At 38.9% G+C, this 21,123-nt stretch overlaps 1 protein-coding gene across 1 annotated transcript; it reads right to left on the reverse strand.

The window, feature by feature from the left end:
- Nucleotides 1-882: 882 nt before the first annotated feature.
- On the reverse strand, nt 883-12,876 carry LOC135466590 (histone-lysine N-methyltransferase KMT5B-A-like). Its single transcript, XM_064744152.1, has 8 exons — nt 12,698-12,876; nt 8,783-8,921; nt 7,613-7,778; nt 7,307-7,419; nt 6,188-6,374; nt 5,825-5,961; nt 5,401-5,564; nt 883-4,979 (listed from the first exon to the last, which is right to left on the reverse strand). Exons 2-8 carry the CDS (start codon nt 8,914-8,916, stop codon nt 3,532-3,534), a joined length of 2,349 nt encoding a protein of 782 aa, XP_064600222.1. The 5' UTR covers nt 8,917-8,921; nt 12,698-12,876; the 3' UTR covers nt 883-3,531.
- Between the last annotated feature and the right edge of the window lie 8,247 nt (nt 12,877-21,123).

A 21,123-nucleotide genomic window follows, 5' to 3' on the forward strand; every position in this document is an offset into this window, starting at 1 on the left:
TGAAACTCTACAATTTGTTTATTTGATTGGTGTTTTATGCCGAACTCTAAAATATTTCACTTATATCAGAGCGGCCAGCATTATGGTGGGAGAAAACCTCGCTCCGGGAAACCCAAGGCTATGCAGAGGTTCCTGCCAGATCTTACCACGTACATGAGACATTACCAGGATAAATCCTGGACAGTGGCGAAGTGTGCAATATTGTAACATAATCAAATACCACCATTTACTTTTCCTTGTTCCCTTTAAGGTCGGTTCTGCACGTGCACAGTGATACACATTAGATGAATTACTGACAGTCGATTACACCTGACTCAGGTTAACATCTCATAACAAGATGATACATGTATGTCCCAGGAATTACACCTGGGGCATATTTTACATAGTGCTGCAGCATTTTTGGCAACCTGTATTGAAGAGATACATCACCACAGTAAATTTTATTTAGTTCATTATTTCATTTGAATAATGGCAGGGAGCATTATGGTGGGACAAAATCAAGCAGAGCCCGCGAGAAACCCAATGACCATGCATCTGCAGGTTGCTGACAGACCATGGTAGTAAATATGCTCGACGTGGTACTATTACAGTTTTGTACAATAACCATTACAGTAGTGGCTTCAGCTAGGCCATCTATAAGGTGATACTTGTTCGTACTACAGCTTACTCCTGGATGGCTAGCAAAGTTAAATGTAGAAGTGGCTCTATGTACAGCCACTTTTAAGTGCCACAGATCAATTTCACTAAGGATGTGACCAAAACAGAGCACCAGCCAGATTTACTGATCCCAACAATGTGAAGTACAATGCGAATAATGGCTCAAAACCGAAGCACTGTTCTTACAACTGACACTTGCAAACACAAACATCCTTTCTTGTACCTTGTATTTTATTGTATCTTTTAAAACAAATTCAACAAATACAAATATATTGGTCTGCGACAGACGCCAACCAATACCTCAATTTAAGACCCCAAAGGATGTGACACAACCACAAATGAAACATGACCCTTCCTCAGATAAAATTATCATTTTATGTGCGATTAATTGAGAAGAGAGACCAGTGAAGCAGGCTAAGTATGTGCGTATACACAACAAGAGCTAGTCTTTAATTAAACCAGGAAGCAAGTATGGACAAGTAACGCTGCGAAAGCTTTTTTTTTTCACCTAGTCCGCTCTTTGTTCATTTAGAGATTACATACATTATTATGGCTTAGAGAAATAAAGCCATAAATATGTAGTATTTTGAAAGCTGGTGTTTGTTACTATTGCTTCATATCATTTCAGATTATTTTGTGGCACATTTTAACCTGATGCTTTTTTAAAAAAAGGCTATGTAGTGATGAAATCATCCCTTTCAGCTTGTCCTGGAAACAAAATGCTTCTTTAAAACAACAAACAATTAAAAGATACTGATTTGACCTAAAATTTCGTCCATGACTGAGTCACACATTTTGCCCTATTCTGAGGGCTCTAATGATCTTAAAATCTGTTTTAAGGTTTGTATGAAAGGTAGGATGATACCCTATGGCAAAATCTAACTTTCAGCACTAAAAGTAGTATGTCATTACCTTTATTTGCTTCTACAGTTGATTTTTAGATCAAATACAGTATGCCTCTACAGTTGATTTTTAGATCAAATACAGTACTTTCTTGACCACACAAGCAGACTAAGGGTTAAGACGGCCTTTCCATGTATATGTATCACTTTTCCCTACAGAAAAAAGTAGCTTTTTAACAAAATCCTATAAATCATGTGTGCTTTCGCACTTTTACAAACTAAGATGGTTTCAAGAGACACAGATATTTGTGTCCTTCATAGATGTTGCTTGAACAACAAGTAAAACCTGGATGATACATGTACGAATTGGCTCAATAGTTGGCTAAAACAAAACTTAGCTTGAAAAAATCAGGGCATGGAGACATACAGTGTCTAACCTGAACTGTAGATGAATGCACAATATGATGTAGCAACTGAAATTGGTGTTTCTAAAACCATATTTGATAAAACTAATCATCTGAACATCTGTCATAAAATGGTCCATAATTCCATGCATTATTATAACACTTTTACACCAGTAAAATTACTGAAATTTTTGAACCATGATGAAAGTACTGTAACAAGTACATGTATTTCTAAAAATAAAAAAAACATCTGAATTACTCTTTCAGGACTTGATCTGTCATAAAATGGTCCACAATTCCATACATCATTATAACTCTTTTACACCAGTTTAGAAAATTACTGAAATTGTTGAACCATGATGAAAGTACTGCAACAAGTACATGTATTTTTAAAAATAATAAAAGACATACCTTAAAACCTGTTTTTGTCATGTTAAAACAGTAAGAACTTTTACATTGGTAAGAAAAAAATCGCTTTGAATTTGAAATTTCATTTTTGAAATGTTGCAATCGATCACATGTAGATAAAATCAGCATTCAAAAATGACATGGTTAATTTGGAAAGCAAACATGATTTCATCTGCTGATTAAAGCAGTCATGGAAACTCAACCACACCCTCTTCTGCACATGAACACACACAATGAACACTATTATCAAACACCTGTTTTCATAAAAACAACACATGATAGCCATAAACATTGGTGACATCTTTTTTCTCATGATTCGAAGTCAGAATGAAGACACCTGACGTCACACTGCGAGACTGACCCATCTCAAGTTGTCCTCTCAGTATGCTGAAATGTGTCAATTGCTGGTTTGGTAAATTCACAAAGGGTTTTCACTGCGAAGACATCACTTGTCATAAATATGTTGTGTGCAGAAAGAATTCGCCCTAGGTGGAAATTCCATACTTAGAGCTGTATTCTTACTTGGAAAGAGGTCAGATTAGTGTAGAAAGTTTTTACTTGCAAAACAGTTAATTTTAATGCACCAGTATGTGTTTTTTTTTTACGGCTTTAGAAATTGTGATATTGTGATGTTCCTTTCTAACAGCAAAAGTAAATTCAGAAGCATTATTTCTACAGTTCCAGAAGTTCCATTATAGTCATGCCTTCGTGGCATCAGTAATCTTGATGCTAACCTGATAGCATTAATGGAATGTGTAGAATAACCTACATGCACACTGTCTGGGCCTGTTGCAAACATGATAACATAACACCTAGAAACTTTAACAGAAGTTTAAAACAAAACAACATCCTGAAAACTTCAGAACTAATAATGTTAACAAGAAAGTACTATTGTGAGCTAAAGATAAGAAGAGAATGAGTTAAGGATGATCCTAGGGACAAAAATACTTCACTTTATGAGGTTAACATCTCAGAGGTCATAAATAGCACTTCATTTAAATAAGTATTTCTGAATATAAGAAACCAGGATTTACTATAAACTCAACAGTTCACGTATACATGGCCCACAACTCATCTACCTGGTTTTAACAGCATATATGTGCATGTGATAATACATATAAACACAAGCAACTCAGTTCGCATCACCCATCTGCTAAAATTGTTAAAATTGCACTGTGCCAGGTCCTGAAACAGTTATTCTTGGAAGAGATACAAGGAGTTCATATCTGGTCTTGAACTGAAGGCAAAGTGATAGCTATAGAGTTTCCTCCAAACTTTAACCGAAGTCTCTTCACACATGGTGTTGTGTCACTGTCAATACTATTGTTATTGTTGTTGTTGCACTGGACAGATGAATACAAATTCTGAGGTTCAATGTGTATCATGTTGTCATCATTATCTTCCAGTTTGATGATCCCACTTTTACTATGTCGAATGTCTTTCTTTGATTTTTTCTTTTTCTTATGAGGTGACCTTGAATGACTGCTTTCCCAACCCTGGCTGTCTGTGTCATCCATACTGAGGAAAAGGTCGTTCTTCTTTGGCTCATCTTTCATCATGTCGTTCACTACACTGTTCATTTCTTCATTCTCCACTTCTCTTGTCATTCGAATAGTTATCTTTGGGACTTTGAGATTGGAATCATGGTGTAATGTGCTGGCATAAATGACATCTTTGAACTTGCGTTTGTTGTTGGGTTTAATCTTTGGTGGAGTCAGACAATCACAGTTTGTTTCAGCAGGAGTGTCCTGTTTATGGACTGATTGAGGATGGCTCGGGGATTGTGAAGACTGGGGACAGCTTAAATCTAAAACATAAGACTGATGAGATGTCTCCATAGCCCCGGTTTCTACCAGTCTGTCCTCCGGCTTTGCTATGCTATCACAGTGTTCTGATAAAACTTCCGTTTCGCCCTGCAACTTTGCCAAAGAGGGAGCAATTGAGGTCGCTGTCTCACTTTTACACACTAAATTTTGAGTCATGCACATAGCAGGATTAGCTGGAGTGCTGCCACTTTGAGCCTTTGTTTCCTGATTGGCATGAACACTAGAGGTCAATATTCCCAGTAGAGAGCTGTCCATGCCATTCTGTTTACTACGCGTCCTGGGACTAACCCTGGCTGGAGGGTCAGCCAGTTTTCCCGCAGAACCCACACAAGGCTTACTGCCAGCAGCGCCTTTTTCACTCGTAGTTGGGCTCTCTATATGCAGGGAATCTGACAGTGTCTCTTTTACATTCTGAGACACAACAGGTGCCTGATCACTGTCTACTGATCCTTCCTGTTCACATCTAACCTTAGAATGTGTTGGAGGGTCCTGGGACATAGTTTTCTTAGAGACCCGTGATGTTGTAGATTTCATACTTCTTCTACGACTGAAGCTTAAGGCCTGTTTGGCACATTTCCCATAACTAATAGCAGATCGTGTACTCTTAGCCGGCGAGCGATCTGTCAGAGATATTTCGTCATTTTCTTTTACTTTCACAGTGTGATGTCGATGTATTGAGGGTGGCAACTTTCTACCAAGGACAACTTTTGGCTCTGGCAGTTTAAGGCCTTGTGACAGTAAAATTTCAGCATCGTAACGGGTTATGCCACGCCTCTTCAACTCTGCTGCTTTTAACAAATGTGCCTGTTTTTGTAAGTTGTTGTCTCTAGAATCCCAATTTTCTGCAAAAAAAAATAAAATAAAATAGGTTCAGTACATTTTCAAACAATATTCAGCCAACACTGCACAATGACGAAAGCATCAGTTAATCTAAAAATTTGTCAGACTCAAACGTAAATCACTTCACTTTAACAGTGAACTTTTTCATAAACTGTCGAATAGAAATGTGCCGCTTTCACGAAATATCCGAGGTCAGATTTCTCATAAAGTGCCATAAGTTGAGAAAAAAATTTTTCACAAAGTTTTGTAAAAGTGGGCCCTTTCCTAGAAACGTTAAAAGAAAAATATATTTCTTGTCATATTGCCAAAAAGATGAAGCATATGAGGTATACAAGTAAATTTTACTGATTCCCACACCCTCACAACTACCTTGCCTTTCTTCCTAATAGCCAACCCATACTATATGTATATATTTATACATACCATATGCAGGATGTAAAGAGGTTGAGAACGATAAAGCTCCATTTTTATTGTTTGCTGCCTTTGCCTTTAATCGACTTAGTCTGTCATCTGTGTCTCTCAGTTTGTACCCGTCTAGCTCTGGACTCCCAGGGGGATTCTTCGGCCGGAAAGCTCCCAACTTCCGTCTACAAAAAAAACCACAAACACTAAAAGACTTGAGACACTTCCTATGCACTGAGAATGCTAGTTGTAAATCTACCACAACATTATAGACTTCATCTACAAGCGAAAGCATGCTGTAAAATCTTCCACAATCTTATTCCACAAAACCCCACAACAATTTCAAAGATGAAAATCTTCCACAATTATCACCCTAATCAATGCCTGACAGGCAATGAGGAGCTACCCAAAGTTCTGTCTTCGTGAAAATGAAAAAGATATATACCTTTCACATGTTTCACATTCACAAAGGGAGTTGTTATCACCAAAAAAGTCTTCTCCATAGTAACAGGTGATCTCTTCTGATGGGGCAATATCCCTTAAAACTTTCACACAAGCAGTATCTCTTCCAGTTGACACAAACTAAATAATAAAAAAAAAACAATGATCAGTCAATAAATACACACAAAACAAGCAGTCAAACATAAATACATGAACAGCTTTAAGTCACATAGGTACAGCATTACAAAGTACAATGTTGAACTTTCCTGAAATCCTATCTCTGATACCCCCTGTGCCCTCTTAAATGTTATCCAAAACACAACTTAAAAGCTTCAACAACACTACAGTAAATGAAATTTGTGCCTACCTTGCAATTTGGCCGGCAATCATGGTTGATAAAGGCAGCTGGACCAAGCCACAGCTGGGCGCAGTTTTTTCTACATGAGTACATAACACTGAAGTCATTGACGCCTGGTCTAAGCAAGTCATCTTCCTCGTCCTCTGTCAGCTCAGCAATACAGCCCACCAGCATTGAGATCTTTTCTCCACTTTTCCTGTAATAGATAAATGACATAAATAAATTATTGTCCTATTGTTTATTATCAGAGAAACATTTCTGTAGTATGAGGAGTGAAAGTTAGTCAACAAGATGTATATGGGATCAGTGAAATCAGATATACCAGACCGATATACCCAAAATGATTAGCACTGTTCCCATATAACTCAATATTAACTAACCATCAGCTGGTTGGGATAAAAGGTCCCACAAAAAGGCTGTGAGTCATCAAGTGCACCAAACCAAAAGTTACATCAACATGTGTGGGTTAGATTCACACATATTCAGCTCCAACAAATCCAGAACAAGGTGCTCCCAAAGTTTCAACAGATGATTTTCTTTTTTAGGTGTGGTAATCTTTCAATGCCCCACTTGCCTTGAGGTTACATGTAGTCTTAGATGTGGTATCTTGGTGTCTTTATCGCGAGTCCTCTGCCATCAGCCACTTCAAGATAGAGGAAGCCATGGTGTTAACTTGTGGCCAAGGTTCATTCAGAGGAGTTATCTCCCCTGATGAACGCCTGCCTTGTCTATACTGCCTGCCATGTACGGAAAAATATTTGGCCGTCACGTGTTTAACCAAAAAATCTCAGAAATGCTTGTAACAATCCAAACTTTACAAACAAACAATTTTTAGGCATGTTGTGTGAGCTATCACTAGCATTAGCTAGTGAACAGTTCTAACAACAAGCACATGCAATGACATCAGTTTACAATCCCCAAGTTTTCCCTATGGTCCTCTACTGAGCAATGAAAACAACTTACTACGGTAAGTGAAGTGTAGTAGAAGTAACTTGTGGTCAATGGTAATATAGCTTTATCCCAAAACCAAGTTCCAAACATGGCAAGTGCTTTAATTCTATTTTATTAATCAGCATGAACAGAACTGTTCTGTTAAGTGAGCAGTAAATGTCATGGTGCAACACTTACCACATTCTTGTAGCACAGATCTTCCCACCCACTTGCCCCTCCATGGAATAGCGATAACAAGGCAACACTTCAAAGCCTGCATTTTGATCAAACATCCTCAAATATCGAAACACCTGTAAAGTAAAAGTGGAGAAACATCTCTCAATCCCATATACAAGACCTTAATACCTTAAAGAGTAATTCAACTGTATTACCAAGCTCAAATCAATGATTCAAATTACTTTGCTGATTGCACAAATACAAAGAGATTTCAGATCATCATTTATTAGTTGCGAGAGGTTAAGAGGAAGAGAAATTACAGCTTACATGCTCTTTGAAGGTTTCCTGCTGTGATTTGGACTTTGATAAAAAGCAATTCCTTGTCTTTTCTATCATTTCTGTAAATGTTTTAAAAGTTTTCTCATAATTCTGTTCCACCATGAAATTTTGCACAACAGACTTCAACTCTTCCTGCTTCTTTATTGGACGGAATCTGAAGTGAAAAAAAAAGCACAAAAATGGCATTTTTATAACTCACATACGTGTACACGAGATACTCACAAATGCACATATTGTATCCAGTTATTTGAAACATACTAGTATTTACCGTACGTTCTCAAAAATTTTAGATGCATTTTTAGAAAATGTATACCATGAAACACACAGTTGTGAAGGTTTTGTACCGGCCGGCATTGGAGTGCACTTCGAGGAAATCTTGTCTTGGAATCTAATTAAGAATACCAATGTTAATAGTTCAGTGTGGCCAGAGGCATCTGGTGTTTGCTCCTGTTGATCAAGCCCCTGTTTAAAAGCTTTTATTTCTACATTAAAAATAATGTGCTTAGTAGACAAATAGAAATGGCAATTGAACAATTCTTCTCTTTAATTTGACATTTTAGGACACTGAACAAATGGTATGTATGGTTTTACGTCTGCAATTTGACCTTCCAGAGCCCCGCATGTCCCAAGCCTGCAGGTGACAGATGAAATCTACATGGTTTGTATTCTCGTGGGGCAACTTGGAAATCAGGCCTTTCATATTTTCGGTCGGATGTAACCACTTGAACTTTTCTTCTGAACGAACACTGTTTATATATTTCCTGTGAAATTACCGATGCAATTCACAGCATTATGTACTCCTCCGAGCTCAATATTCTCTCAAGTTTATCGGGTATGTATATATGTCAGGCAGTGCAACAAGTACCATTTTTAAAGTCTTTGGTATGACCTAATCCGGGTTTGATCCCAGATCTTCCGACTCTGAGGCAGATGATCTAACCACTAGGCCACCACAGTGACAGTGATTCTAATTTATTATAAAAAGCATAATTAAATTTGCACTAATGGTCAATGACTTGGCTTTTATCCTAATTTTACCTCATTAAATCACTAGTCTCCTGAACAAACATGTTTACTTTGTACAATTACAATGTTTATAACAGAGAAATAGGGTACGAATACAACATGTTGACTTGGAAAAAAAAATATCAAACATGCCTGGTGTTCATCTTGTGTGTTGGGAAACCTAGGTAGGAGTCCAAGACCAAACTTGTGGCCAGGTCATCATTTTCTGCCAGCTCCTTTGAGGTCATTCCTGTGGAAGGCATGCCACGGTTTCCCTCTACAACCATGTTGCCTAAAGAAAGAAAAAGCATGTCACATGTTACTGTATTTCTTATGTTGCATGTCGGCTCCACAGGAGCTAAAACCCATTAAACCAAACCATAAACCCATTTGATACTTTTCCCCTTCACCTTACATTTTCCTATCCTGTACATTTTCCTATCCTGTACATAAGAATTTTTTGCTCATGTCAGGGTGGTGAGCTTATAGATAGAAAATACACGTCAGTGAGTCTGCTTGGACCTTTATGTCGTACTGAAAAAATTTTCAGTTCTATGACGATTAGGTGTCATTAGGTATGTGAAGATATACTCGGTCTTCTTGAGGCAGGAAAATTCCATGCTGCCAACTAAAGCATCAAGCCAAAGACACAAAGATGCTGGTTAAAGACCAGTGATCTATGTAAGAACCAAAATCGACATTAACTGCTTATAGTCAGCAATGAACTCTGAACAGTGGATCCAGGAAATTTCCACAGTAGTCTAGACAGATCTGAAGCCATTTAGGTATAAACTAAATCAGTTAAGTTCAAATTGCTTTTGTTACTCTCAATAAGCTTTATGCTATGTTTGTGGATCACTTAATATTGTTGTCATTCTAAAAACTTAACATTAAAAAGAACCTTTTGTGACTTATGAAATGGCAAAGTTTTCAAAATATTTGGGGCAAATGTGTGTGACAAGGCTTTGTATTAATTTTGTATAGACTACTCATATCACAAGGCTTTGGGGAAATTTGAAGCCTGGGAAATAAGTAGCTTTACATTGTCAGATATTGTCAGAAACAAAATCCCACTTTGTCAGCCAAGTACAACCCAAGTGGTGTCTGACAAACTTCATTTGCAAATAACACAGCCTCTTCAAACTCTAGTTGGGTTGAATGGGTTTTGAAATTTGTTGCTTCAAAAATAGTTACCTGTATTTGCAAGTGAACAATGAGAATGAACAGTTATATACCTTTATGAAGTACACTGTAACAACAGTACTTACATAAATCCATCCCTCATCATAAGTGATCATGGCAGGGAGATACATAGAATCTAAGATTCATTTAACTACAGATTTTACGTCATACAAAGCCACCTTGATGCATTCACAAAACATAAAGTGTACTGTGAACATCAACACTTTAAAAGTGCTACAACATATTATACTATCTGCTTAAGTTTTAACACTGCATATGGTTAACACATGTATTCTTGTCCTATAGGAAACTATACCAGTATCTGTGATGCAGTACAATACCAATGGTGCTTTAACTTTTGACACTAAAGTAAAAATTAGAAGTAAGATTTATTTATTTCATTGGTGTTTTACGCTGTACTCAAGAATATTTCACTTATACGTAGGCCAGCATTGTGGTGGGAGGAAACCGGGCAGAGCCTGGGGAAAGCCCACGACCTTCCGCAGCTTGCTGGAAGACCTTCCAACGTACAGCCGAAGAGGAAGCCAGTATGAGCTGGACTTAAACTCACAACGACCGCATTAGTGAGAGGCTCCTGGGTCGTGGTGCTAGCGTGCTAACCAACTGAACCATGGAGGCCCCCAATTTGAAGTAAGAGATCTTTGATTTCTCACAAGAACTTCCAATGATAATCTGTCTGTGTTACAACTTCACACAAAACTAATTCCACCATAATTCTGTTTCAAAGAGAAAATTGATTGGTGGGACAAAAGCATGCAAAAATGTAGGAAAACTATGGAAAGCCATAATAAGGCCAATTAAAACTTGTGTTTTACAGGCAAAATATCATTTTACTGTTTCTGACATTTGAAATTCATTGAACGTCTCACATTGCCTACACTATAGGTGGTGCTATAAGGGGAGGTAATTCAGTCAAAAGAGTCAATCATCGGTTATGTTTCTGAAGATGGCGAACGGATGTATGGAAAGGAACTAAACATTCGATTGTCCACCCAAAGATAGATACTGGTCAATAAGCATCTGGAAGTCTTGAAAACATGCAAATGATGATTAAAATTGCAGCACAATTTTTTACTTAAAAATTTACTATGGGCGATTACTCTTATGGGCATTTATGATCTGTTTATCAAATTTACCAATTCCCTCAGCACTGATCATAAATTAAAGGAGAATTTGTTTACTTAACTCTTGTTTTATGCCAGAGAGGGGTTGCATGACACTTCTGGTCACCATACTGGAGTACTGTGGCTATAGCATCTCATGCTAACAGGACTCCCATATAGCTACCTGGTTATTGTTCTGCCAAGGTGATGATGTCATGTGCAACCTCTCTAAAAAATACTGAATATGTGAAAAGGAACTGTAAAATGGAAATTATAATTTCAAGGAAAACGAAAAAAGCCATGCCCAAATTTTTCTCTCAATATTCCATTTTTTAGGCATATCTCATAGCAGCCCCTTCATTTCATGCATATTTTCTGTTGAAACTATTCATTAATGACGAGCTTACTAAGAACACGGGTTGCAGCTGTGAAGAACAAAACTGGGACCTTTTTGTACTTTTATATAATTGGCTTATATCTTATAGTGGTTATTCTACCATTTAAATGTTTTTGTTAGAGGCGTAGAGGGCAACTACCTCGAGCAAGATGTAACTTTCCGAAATGTTGTCAGAATAATCCATTGTGGGTAGACTTCAAAATGTCTACAGTAAGCCTGATGGCCAATTGTGCTACGTGGCAGGACTTCTGGATTACCAAAGACACAAGCCGCAAGTTATGTCCTGTACCCATGGCTGGGTCAAGCAGGTATGTTGAGGAATATCTACACGCTGGATTTATCACAGGTAAGCGTTCAGGAAGAAAATTTAGAACGGACTTGGCCAAAAGGCCTGGACCTGCGTTGAGTACACAATTAACACTGTTAGCATCATTTACTCATCTTACCCATGAAACCTTTTAAATCTCTGCTTTATGGTCACAATGACTGCCACAACTTCGGCGGAACCGAGTGCCTTGCCATCAACACCCATTCTTAAGTGTCACATGACCTACTTCTGAGTTTGAAATGTTACTGAGTTCTGGATTGAAATCCTTCAGAAAACTACAAGAAGTTCAGTATTCATAATTCAGCTCAGAAAGGCATAAAAAAAGAAAAGTATTATTAGTGCTGGTAAAGCACAGACCTCGTTGAGATCAGCTCCATCGAGTTGGAGTTTGGAAATGCACAGCGATTTTTTTGAGAGGTGGCGATGGATTCAGTGTTACAATGAACGTCAGAATTTTAAAATAGCACACTAAAGTCCATCTACATAAACCAGTCATTTTCAGGTATGTCCTTCATGTAGTACTGAGGTTGACAAATTATTGGATTATAGATGGTTTGCAATGGTAGCCATCTTTGAGGTAAGTTTGTTTATATTGCCCATTGTATGCTATTACCAGCCATGAGCCTCTGCTTAGCTTATGACACCTCCAACAACAGACACCTAGTGGGCAATACACAAACTTACCTCAAAGATGGCTGCCACTGCAAACCATCTGAGGGGTCAAACTTCAGCCCCTCCCTCTCTTGCTTCTATCTTGGTTTGTCTTGACCATATGGAGGTAACTCTGTCAACACCATGATAGCGCAGATCGGAAAAATCCTGGACGTTTCCTTCCGCATTCCATTTGATCGTTCAAAACATATATATATACCATTCAATGACAAATTAAACTTCGTCTTTGTTCACCATTATTCAGATAAGCGTAGAAGTCGGAACGCATTCTTTGTGTAACTCTCCACCTGCAATGGATTTCCGTTCAAATCTTAGACAGGCACAAAACATGAATTGATGACTTAGACAAGCAACGACCAGTTTACCTTTATAAGTCCACCTGAATACCTCCTGGAAGTGTTGAATGCTTGGTTACAACTTATTTCATATTCCACGAGTCAAAATCTAGAATGCTGAAAAGATCGCCCTTTCCCGTAAATATAAATAAGCCTAATTCTGCTCTGCGTCTCTCGGCCCTATTCTCCCAAAATGGCGGCCTCGACCATTACAATGTAAAGGGAATGCGCGAAGAAAAATAGTGCAAACTGGTATCTGCTTACTTGTTTTGAACAATGGAACAGTTATATGAATAGGCCAATGCTATTTTCATTAATTTTAGTTCTTTAACTTACTGAATCACCCATTGATTTCAACAATATCGACTCTTTAACATACAGCGGAGGAACATACTGTGCGTGTTGTATCACTGGGCGGTAATACGGTCACACCAAATTTTCCCCCACTGAATCAGTGTCAATATTGTCATCGAACCACGTCTGTCTTTTCTTTGACAAGGGAAGGCTTGATAGTTTATGGAATGTTTAATGAAACAGTATTTCGTATACTTAAATTCATGCACAAAATGCTTATTAAAGTAATTAAATCTTTTTTGCTCACCTCGCCATAGTTTTTGATTGATTGTTTTCACTTTGTACTAGGCCTATCTAGCCAGTTCCATGTCTGGTATACCTGCATGTTGTGTTCCTTTTTGTACTGATATAGGCTTATGTCTATAGATTTACCTCACAAAACGTTTTTCTTTCTTTTTTTCTCTTTTTTCATCACAGAGTCGTATGAATAAACTATATGTCCCTTAAAAGTATACAACAGGGCGCATGCATGCTAGCTATTGATTGCGGCAACTTTCAACATGGAAAAAAAGAAAAAAAAGGGAGTTATGTCAGAATCCAACCCCACCCCCCACCCCCCCTCATCCCCCTACTCCAGCCTCCGCCCCAACCTGCCCATTAAAAGAAAAGACAAAAATAAATCAAACTGAGTTATTTAGAAATAGGGGAGACTATAGACCTATAAAATAACGGCCACACTGAGGCATTTTTTCTGACGAGCTTGTCAGAATTATAGCCTTTACTGTTTTAATAAGGCACCTGTTAAACTCGATCGTGCGCTATCGAGCAATTGGGTACACAATGTCGCGTCACTAGTAACCCACGCCTGCTAGAGGCCTGTGATTAAATGGCAAAACTGGGTTCGGTTGACGCATGGAGGTATATATATATATACCTCCATAACGTAACGGTTGACTTAACGGTTGACGTAAGCGGAAACCGCTGTGTCTTAGGGTTATAGTATTAACTCGCACCTGATTGGTTAAAATTTTGATTTTCTTAACGTGCGCGATGTTGCTTACTTAATTATAAATGGGGAATATATCTCGGTTGTACAACACCTCAAAAATGATGGTACTGGTGTACCATTACCATGGTTTTCGAGTGACTGCGACATCGGCCATCAAACTCATGCACAACCATCAACATGTTTCTGGAAGATCTTTCTATGTACAGTTGGAGAGGAAGCCAACACGACGTGGACTTGAGCCCAAAGCGGCCGCATTGGTGACAGGCTCCTAACCCTTTCGGTCATTTGGCCCGTTTTATACTATATATGCTATAATTGTCTGCGAATTGTTGCTTCTTGCACATGTCACCTTAAAGTTTATTTATTGTATATTATTTGCTAAATATTCTTGGAAAATATATTTGTGACAGCTGTTGTAAACAATATTCGGACCGATGGAATAAAAAACAAGCAAGGTCGCCCTGATTCCAACTCATTGTATTTTCCAACCTTCCCAAACATGTCTTACAAGATCGCTAGACAAGCCTTCCGCGTATATATCTGTGAAGACAGCGGTTCGTGGTTTGCAGTTAGCTATTCCCCAGGGAGCAGTCCTTATTTTCATGCATATACACTTGAAATCTCACTTTCCAAAAAAGCTTTATATTTATACACAATTGTGTTTAAAACTTACCACTAGGTGAAGGCGTTACCAACCCCTCGCGAGTAGCTAACCCGAATAGCTCACTAAGCGGACAGAGCCACATTTTACACTGAGGTGAAATGGATTAAGTATTCAGTTCGCTATTCGCGGGATTTGGCTATCTGCACCCCTTAGTGGTTGAGGTCAGAAATAACATCTCTGTCTGGTAGCCCTTTGGTTATGTTTTATAGACTAAGTAGGAATATTCTGGCGTGAAAACTGTGGCTCTGTCGGCTCAGTTAGCCATTAAATTGGCGACTCACTGGGTGTTGCTAGCAGACCCCCCCCCCCCATTCTCCCAGTGGCTGAGGTAAGAAATAAAGCTCCTTTCAGGTAGCCCACTGGAAACTCACTTATAATGTACTGAATAGGAATGTTCAAAAATAAATTCTGGCCACTGACTTAATGGATGAAGTAGGACTAGTTTGGCGTGAAAAATGTTTCTTTGTCGGCTCAGTTAGCTATTCAGTTAGCTACTAGATGTAAAGATTTTGGGAACTGAGATTTTGTACTGTCTAGAACCACTTAAATATTTACAGAATAGTTACAATAAAGCAATTATATATAAGTGAAAGTAATTTATTTGTTTATTTGATTGGTGTTTTACGCCATACTCAAGAATATTTCACTTATACAACGGCGGCCAGCATTATAGTGGGAGGAAACCTGACAGAGCCCGGGCAAAGTCCACTTACGACCGGAGAGGAAGACAGTATCAGCTGGACTTGAACTCACAGCGACCGCATTGGTGAGAGGCTCCTGGTTCATTACGCTGCGCTAGTGCCCTAAGCAACTGAAGTGAAAATAAGGACTGATTCCCAGCGAATAGCTAACTGTCTTCACAGACATCCGTTTACCTTCCGCATGCATACATTACGTAACACACGCACAAATTGATACGTATACTGTTTACCAAATGGTAACATGGTACATGTAGAAAACATGTTACTGAAACTGTTAGTGACTTTCCTCCTTTGAACATAAAGTTTAGCATAAAACAATATTTCGGCATTCATAACATAAAACATAACATATATCTATAGCGTCGAAAAGAATGGAAGTACCGGTACACAAAGTGTTTATGACAACTGTTCTGAAATTTGTACGGGTATAATTAAGATATATGGGTGCCCTGGAGATCCTGCCACAAACCAGGAAAGCTGGAGGATACTTCCTCGAAACATGTTGCGAAGTGTTGTAGGCCATTGTAACCAAACCTGTCCCAAGACTTCACTTTCCCAGCGAAGCACTGTTTGGTAGTCACTGCCGCAATGTGCAGAAAGTTGCAGAGCGTTGTGATCAGTTTGAATGTGAAGTTAGCTCCTTGGTCACTGGAGAATTTTTGCACCGCCAGAGTGAGGGATAAATCCTTCTGCAGTAGCCTCTTGATCTGGTAAGGCGTACGCTTCCAGATAATATGTGAATTTGTACTGCAGGATAAGAATATACTTCTTCCCACGCTGAGATGTTAGAAGTGGACCTTGGAATCTGTGCTTGGAGACACTAAGCGTTAACCAATAAGGACGTTCCAGGTCAATGACCACAGGGCCAATTCCCAAAACGACGTATAACACAAACCACCAAAGAGTGAACAAAGCATATAAAGTATAAGATTAGACCGGAAGTCCATCGCAACAAACTGGAACGGTCTACTTGCAACGACAGGGTTAAGGAACATGACGAATGTTACTGATGGCTTTCTCCTGCCCTTAGCGTTCAGAAGTCACATTGTCATGGATAGCGGCCTAAAATCTGGAATCACGCTGTTTGGTATGACAACGAGCCATTCTGTGTTCAGTTGAGAATATTCTGTACCTCGCTTGTACAGAACACCATCCCGAACACGAAACAGTGACAAGCATTTGCAGTAGGTTATGAGACCTCCTAAAGAATACCTATCTTTCTTGCTGGTATCTTTTTGACCACCCTTCACTCAGTAAATCACAGTTCGTATAGCACCGTCTCCCTGTTGGGCTGCCTCGGTCATACTGTGACTTATGAAGAAGCAGTTACATGTACTTTAGGAAAGACTTGAGGCTGATACGTTCAGCATCACAATCAGGTGTCCAAATGAACGGAGCATTTTCCTCTGTCAGTTATGACATCTAGCTAGTATGTCTTGATTACAGAGTTTAGTTTGCGAGAGTCAATGCAGAGCCATCGCTTTTCTTCACAAGAACGACTGGAAACCTCCACGGCCTATCACTTACTTCCACTATGTACACTATGTTTCTTATGTAGTTGAGGGCTGTTTCTTTAAGGGCCCACGGCATCTGGCGTATTGCTTCCTTGATGAGACGAGCATGGCCGGTGTCAGTGGCATGATGGACAAGATTATTCCGTCCTCGGGAACTTGATCCAAAGACCTCTAGCAAACCTTTCAGCTGATATTTCTGGGAAGGTTAAAGGTCGTTAAATCAGGAAGCTCTGAATATGTGCTGTCCGCTGATCTTCTGTTCACTTGAATGCAGTTCACTGACGAATGATCTGTCTCATTAGTTGGGCTTGTAAGATCAATAGTTAAAGTGGAGTGATTCCACGGCGAAACGTCAACTTTTTCGGCCCAAACAACTTGTGTACTTTGAAACTGATGCTAGTTTGTCATATATGGCGTGTAAATATTTCGCCTTGTAGATCCCGTGTGTTGTGTGACAATTTCAACCAACGAAACAATATAATACTACAAAAACTAGTGTTTCAAGGTTATTCCTTCAAACGCCTTAATTCACTCTAAGTTTCTTAAGTTTTACGATGAGTATAATTCTCTTCTAAATAAATATGGACAGAGTGTCCAGAATCTCTTGCTCTCTGCTCCTTTACTGAGTTTAATTCCTCATAACCGGAGGCCAGGGGGCCCCCGGTTGTGAGGAATTAGCGCTTCAGCAGACAGGTTCTAGACTCATAGTCACTTTTACTTGAACTAAACGTAACATGTGGAATAATAAAGTGTGTAATTGTGAGGACCCATATACATGTGCAATCTCACCACAGTGAAGTAACCATCTTTTGTAACATTTTTTTGTTAACTATCATTGTGGCACAACTTTCTGTTGGTAATTTTCACAACCTGTAATCAATAACTTAAGGAACGGGTGTTCGTGTGTTTGGGACAGCGTAACTTCAGACGCAAAGGATTGTGGGATCGTGCACTCCTTTACCATCCTTGAGACGATCGCCACGTTTTGATCATATCCTAAAGAAATTCCCTTTTTATTCTTCTTCAGGTATGTAATCATGCAGATTCCTTTAGCCATATGATAGTTGTTGAATGCATAGTTACTTGTATAGTTATGCCGAATGAGCACATCGTTGTATTAATTAGTAGATTAGCTTACAAAGTAGTTATCAATCGGTCACCTTCAGACGTCGTTGTTGTTTCCATTTAATTAACATTACGTAGGCCTAATGTTACGCTTCGTATTCGCTAGATTTCTGATTGAAATAACAGTAGTTTTACTTGAGTATATTTAACGATAGTTGTGTCTTTTAATAGTTTGTAACTCCAGTAAAGCTAGATAGAAAGCCTGAGTGGCTTAGAGGAATATTTCCTCTAAGCAACTACTAGGGGCAACTACTTTTGTTGGAATAATGGAAATAAGGGGCTTAACTCTAAATGTCAAAAGACAGTATGTGTCTGGAAAGTGTAATATATTGTAATTTTCTTTATTTTTGTTCCAAAACTGTATAGGGGTTTTGCAGAGTTAACAATTGTATAAGTATATATAGATTTATTTCATTTAGTTCATATTTGTGTAAAGCAAACTCATGTCACATTCATTTAAACATGAGGCATCCGTGGCTCAGTCGGTTAGCGTGCTAGCGCAGCGTAATGACCCAGGAGCCTCTTACCATTGCGGTCGCTGTGAGTTCAAGTCCAGCTCATACAGGCTTCCTCTCCAGTCGTACGTGGGAAGGTCTTGTAGTGACATGCGGATGGTCGTGGGTTTCCGCCGGGCTCTGCCCGGTCTCCTCCCACCATAATGCTGGCCGCCGTTATATAAGTGAAATATTCTTGAGTACGGCATAAACACCAATCCAATAAATAAATACATCATTTAAACACATTGTATGACTTATTTTCACTTAATTTACAGTATCCCATGAAAATTAATTATGATTTGTTATTAAAATCGTGCACTCATTGACCATCCTTGAGACGATCGTCACGTTTTGATTATGTCCTAACGAAATTCCCTTTTTATTCTTCTTCAGAATAAAGCCATGTGAACATTATACAGTGTGTCATCTGGGTCTTTTACATAATGTGAAATGCAAAGATTTTTTTCAGCATCTATTCGATCAAATAACTTACAAGTCACAAAAAGTCTCAGGAAATTCTATTAGTGGACTCAACAGAATTATATGAAGGTTTCTGTTCTGTTAGCCAGTATTGTACAGTTAGTAAGTTACGCTCTTTTCATTCCAGATTAATGTACCGTGTTTTGTTTGCAAAAATATTACACATGCTTAAAATTGTTGCAAAATATATTTTAATTGGACTGTAAAATATTCTTTGGAATGTTTGCATTTTGTAGGAAAATGGGTTTTATATAACTGCAAGCTGGATAACACACACTGCCACTTCATGTTGTATGTATATGAGTTACAGCGCATCATCAAGTTAGAAAAATATATTCTCACTGAAAAATGATAACAAGTCACAATTCCATACGACTGTCTTAAAAGAGACACTAGTAGTTAATATTCTTGCACTTCTATATACAAGTGCCTTTATTCTACTTAAAGGGGCCCTCCTTGGCTCAGTTGTTCAGCGCGCTAGCGCAGCGTAATGTCCCAGGAGCCGCTCACCAATGCAGTCGCTGTGAGTTCAAGTCTAGCTCTTACTGGCTTCCTCTCAGGCTGTACGTGGGAAGGTCTGCCAGCAACCTGCAAATTGTCATGGGTTTTCACCGGGCTATGCCCTATTTCCTCCCAACATAATGTGGCTGCCGTCGTATAAGTGAAATATTCTCGAGTAGGGCGTAAAACACCAATCAAATAATTAAATAAATAAATATTCTGCTTAAGCCATGATACTAAAGGGGATGTGTAATTTGCCTCCATGTAAGCGTTTACATGAACAGTTACAATTATACCCTACCTTGCTAATTAGCAGCAGAATTATAGTTTCAAAGCTCAACTTACTGTTCATGCGCAAGAGGTGTGTTGAGCACAGAAATCTCTACAGTTGTTACCCTAATTGCACTTTTCACATTTACTGAAATTACAACAATAGGTCCTAATTTCCACATCTATGGAAAGACTTATACAATAACCGTTACTGGTGGCCACAAATACTGCCTTTTCAAACTGAGAGAAGCACACGATAGAAGCCCATGCACATATTATTAGTTGGAGTACGCAGCTTCTCGAGCGTTACTACAGATCCACTTGGCTTATCAACAAAAGTGTCGTGCCATGGCTGGCAGAAGGTGCAAAAAAAAGCCATTTCGTGGCCCACACAGGTTGAATTGAGTTGACATGTATGTCACTTTTGGGCGTGAAAGAAACAAATCTGCAGATCATTGTTGGTGAATACCACAGTGAGCCATGCAGTTTTGGAAGTTGCATGCATGAAAGGGCACGGTTGCCTTGGTGTTAAAACAATGCATGTCATTGTCTTTTGTTTTACGAGAAACTTTGTTTTCACACAGTGATGTTGAAGAAACAAATGGCAATTTGACTTGTGTTGCGACAGTAGTGCTTACCGAGTATATCCACACAGAGAAGGTTTGGACATGGAGGTCGTGGGTTCGATTCTGGATAGGTTCCCTCCATGTTTGCAGTCAGCTGATTCGTTCTGGGGATGATTCAAATCACCGCCTTACCGCCTGATGCACCATCTTTGTACCCTGATTCTTGAACAATGTACCAACCATAATTTGAGCTCTTGGCTGTTCTAACTTTTTGTAGCACTTGCAAATTTATTTAAGTTACTTAATAAATACACGGCTTCCTGGTGTCTTCGATCTGGCATTTCTACATGGGAGGCAGCACTATATCGTGTCCGACCTGAAGTAAAAAACGTCGAGATAAGACCGAAATATGAAAAAAATATAACATTTTAGCCTTTCCTCTGCACAACTATGATAGTCCGCATGTGCACGACTGGTTTTTTCCAATCATAGTGCAGCCGCCTTTGTAAAAGAGAAATATTCTTGAGAATGGCCTAAAACACCAATCAAATCAAGAAATCAATCAAATATACCATGAACGCATGTAACGAATTGGTTTCAAGCTAGGATGTCGCCAGTATACTAACCTAGTGCTCAGCACCGGCCAAACCTACCTCCGTGTGGTCAATTTCACCACTAACCGTAACTAGAAACAGGACTTAGAGTAAGTTCGAATTCAAAACATGACGAAGGTTGGTTTGACTTGTCGATTCAAATGTTTAAACTGCAGGATGACTGTTAAAAGGTAGTTTAGCGATGCTGACCTTGACATTGCTAGGATGACGTAGGGAACCAT

The sequence above is a fragment of the Liolophura sinensis genome, chromosome 6, assembly GCF_032854445.1.
Source record: "Liolophura sinensis isolate JHLJ2023 chromosome 6, CUHK_Ljap_v2, whole genome shotgun sequence".
NCBI classification, from domain to species: Eukaryota; Metazoa; Mollusca; class Polyplacophora; order Chitonida; family Chitonidae; genus Liolophura; species Liolophura sinensis.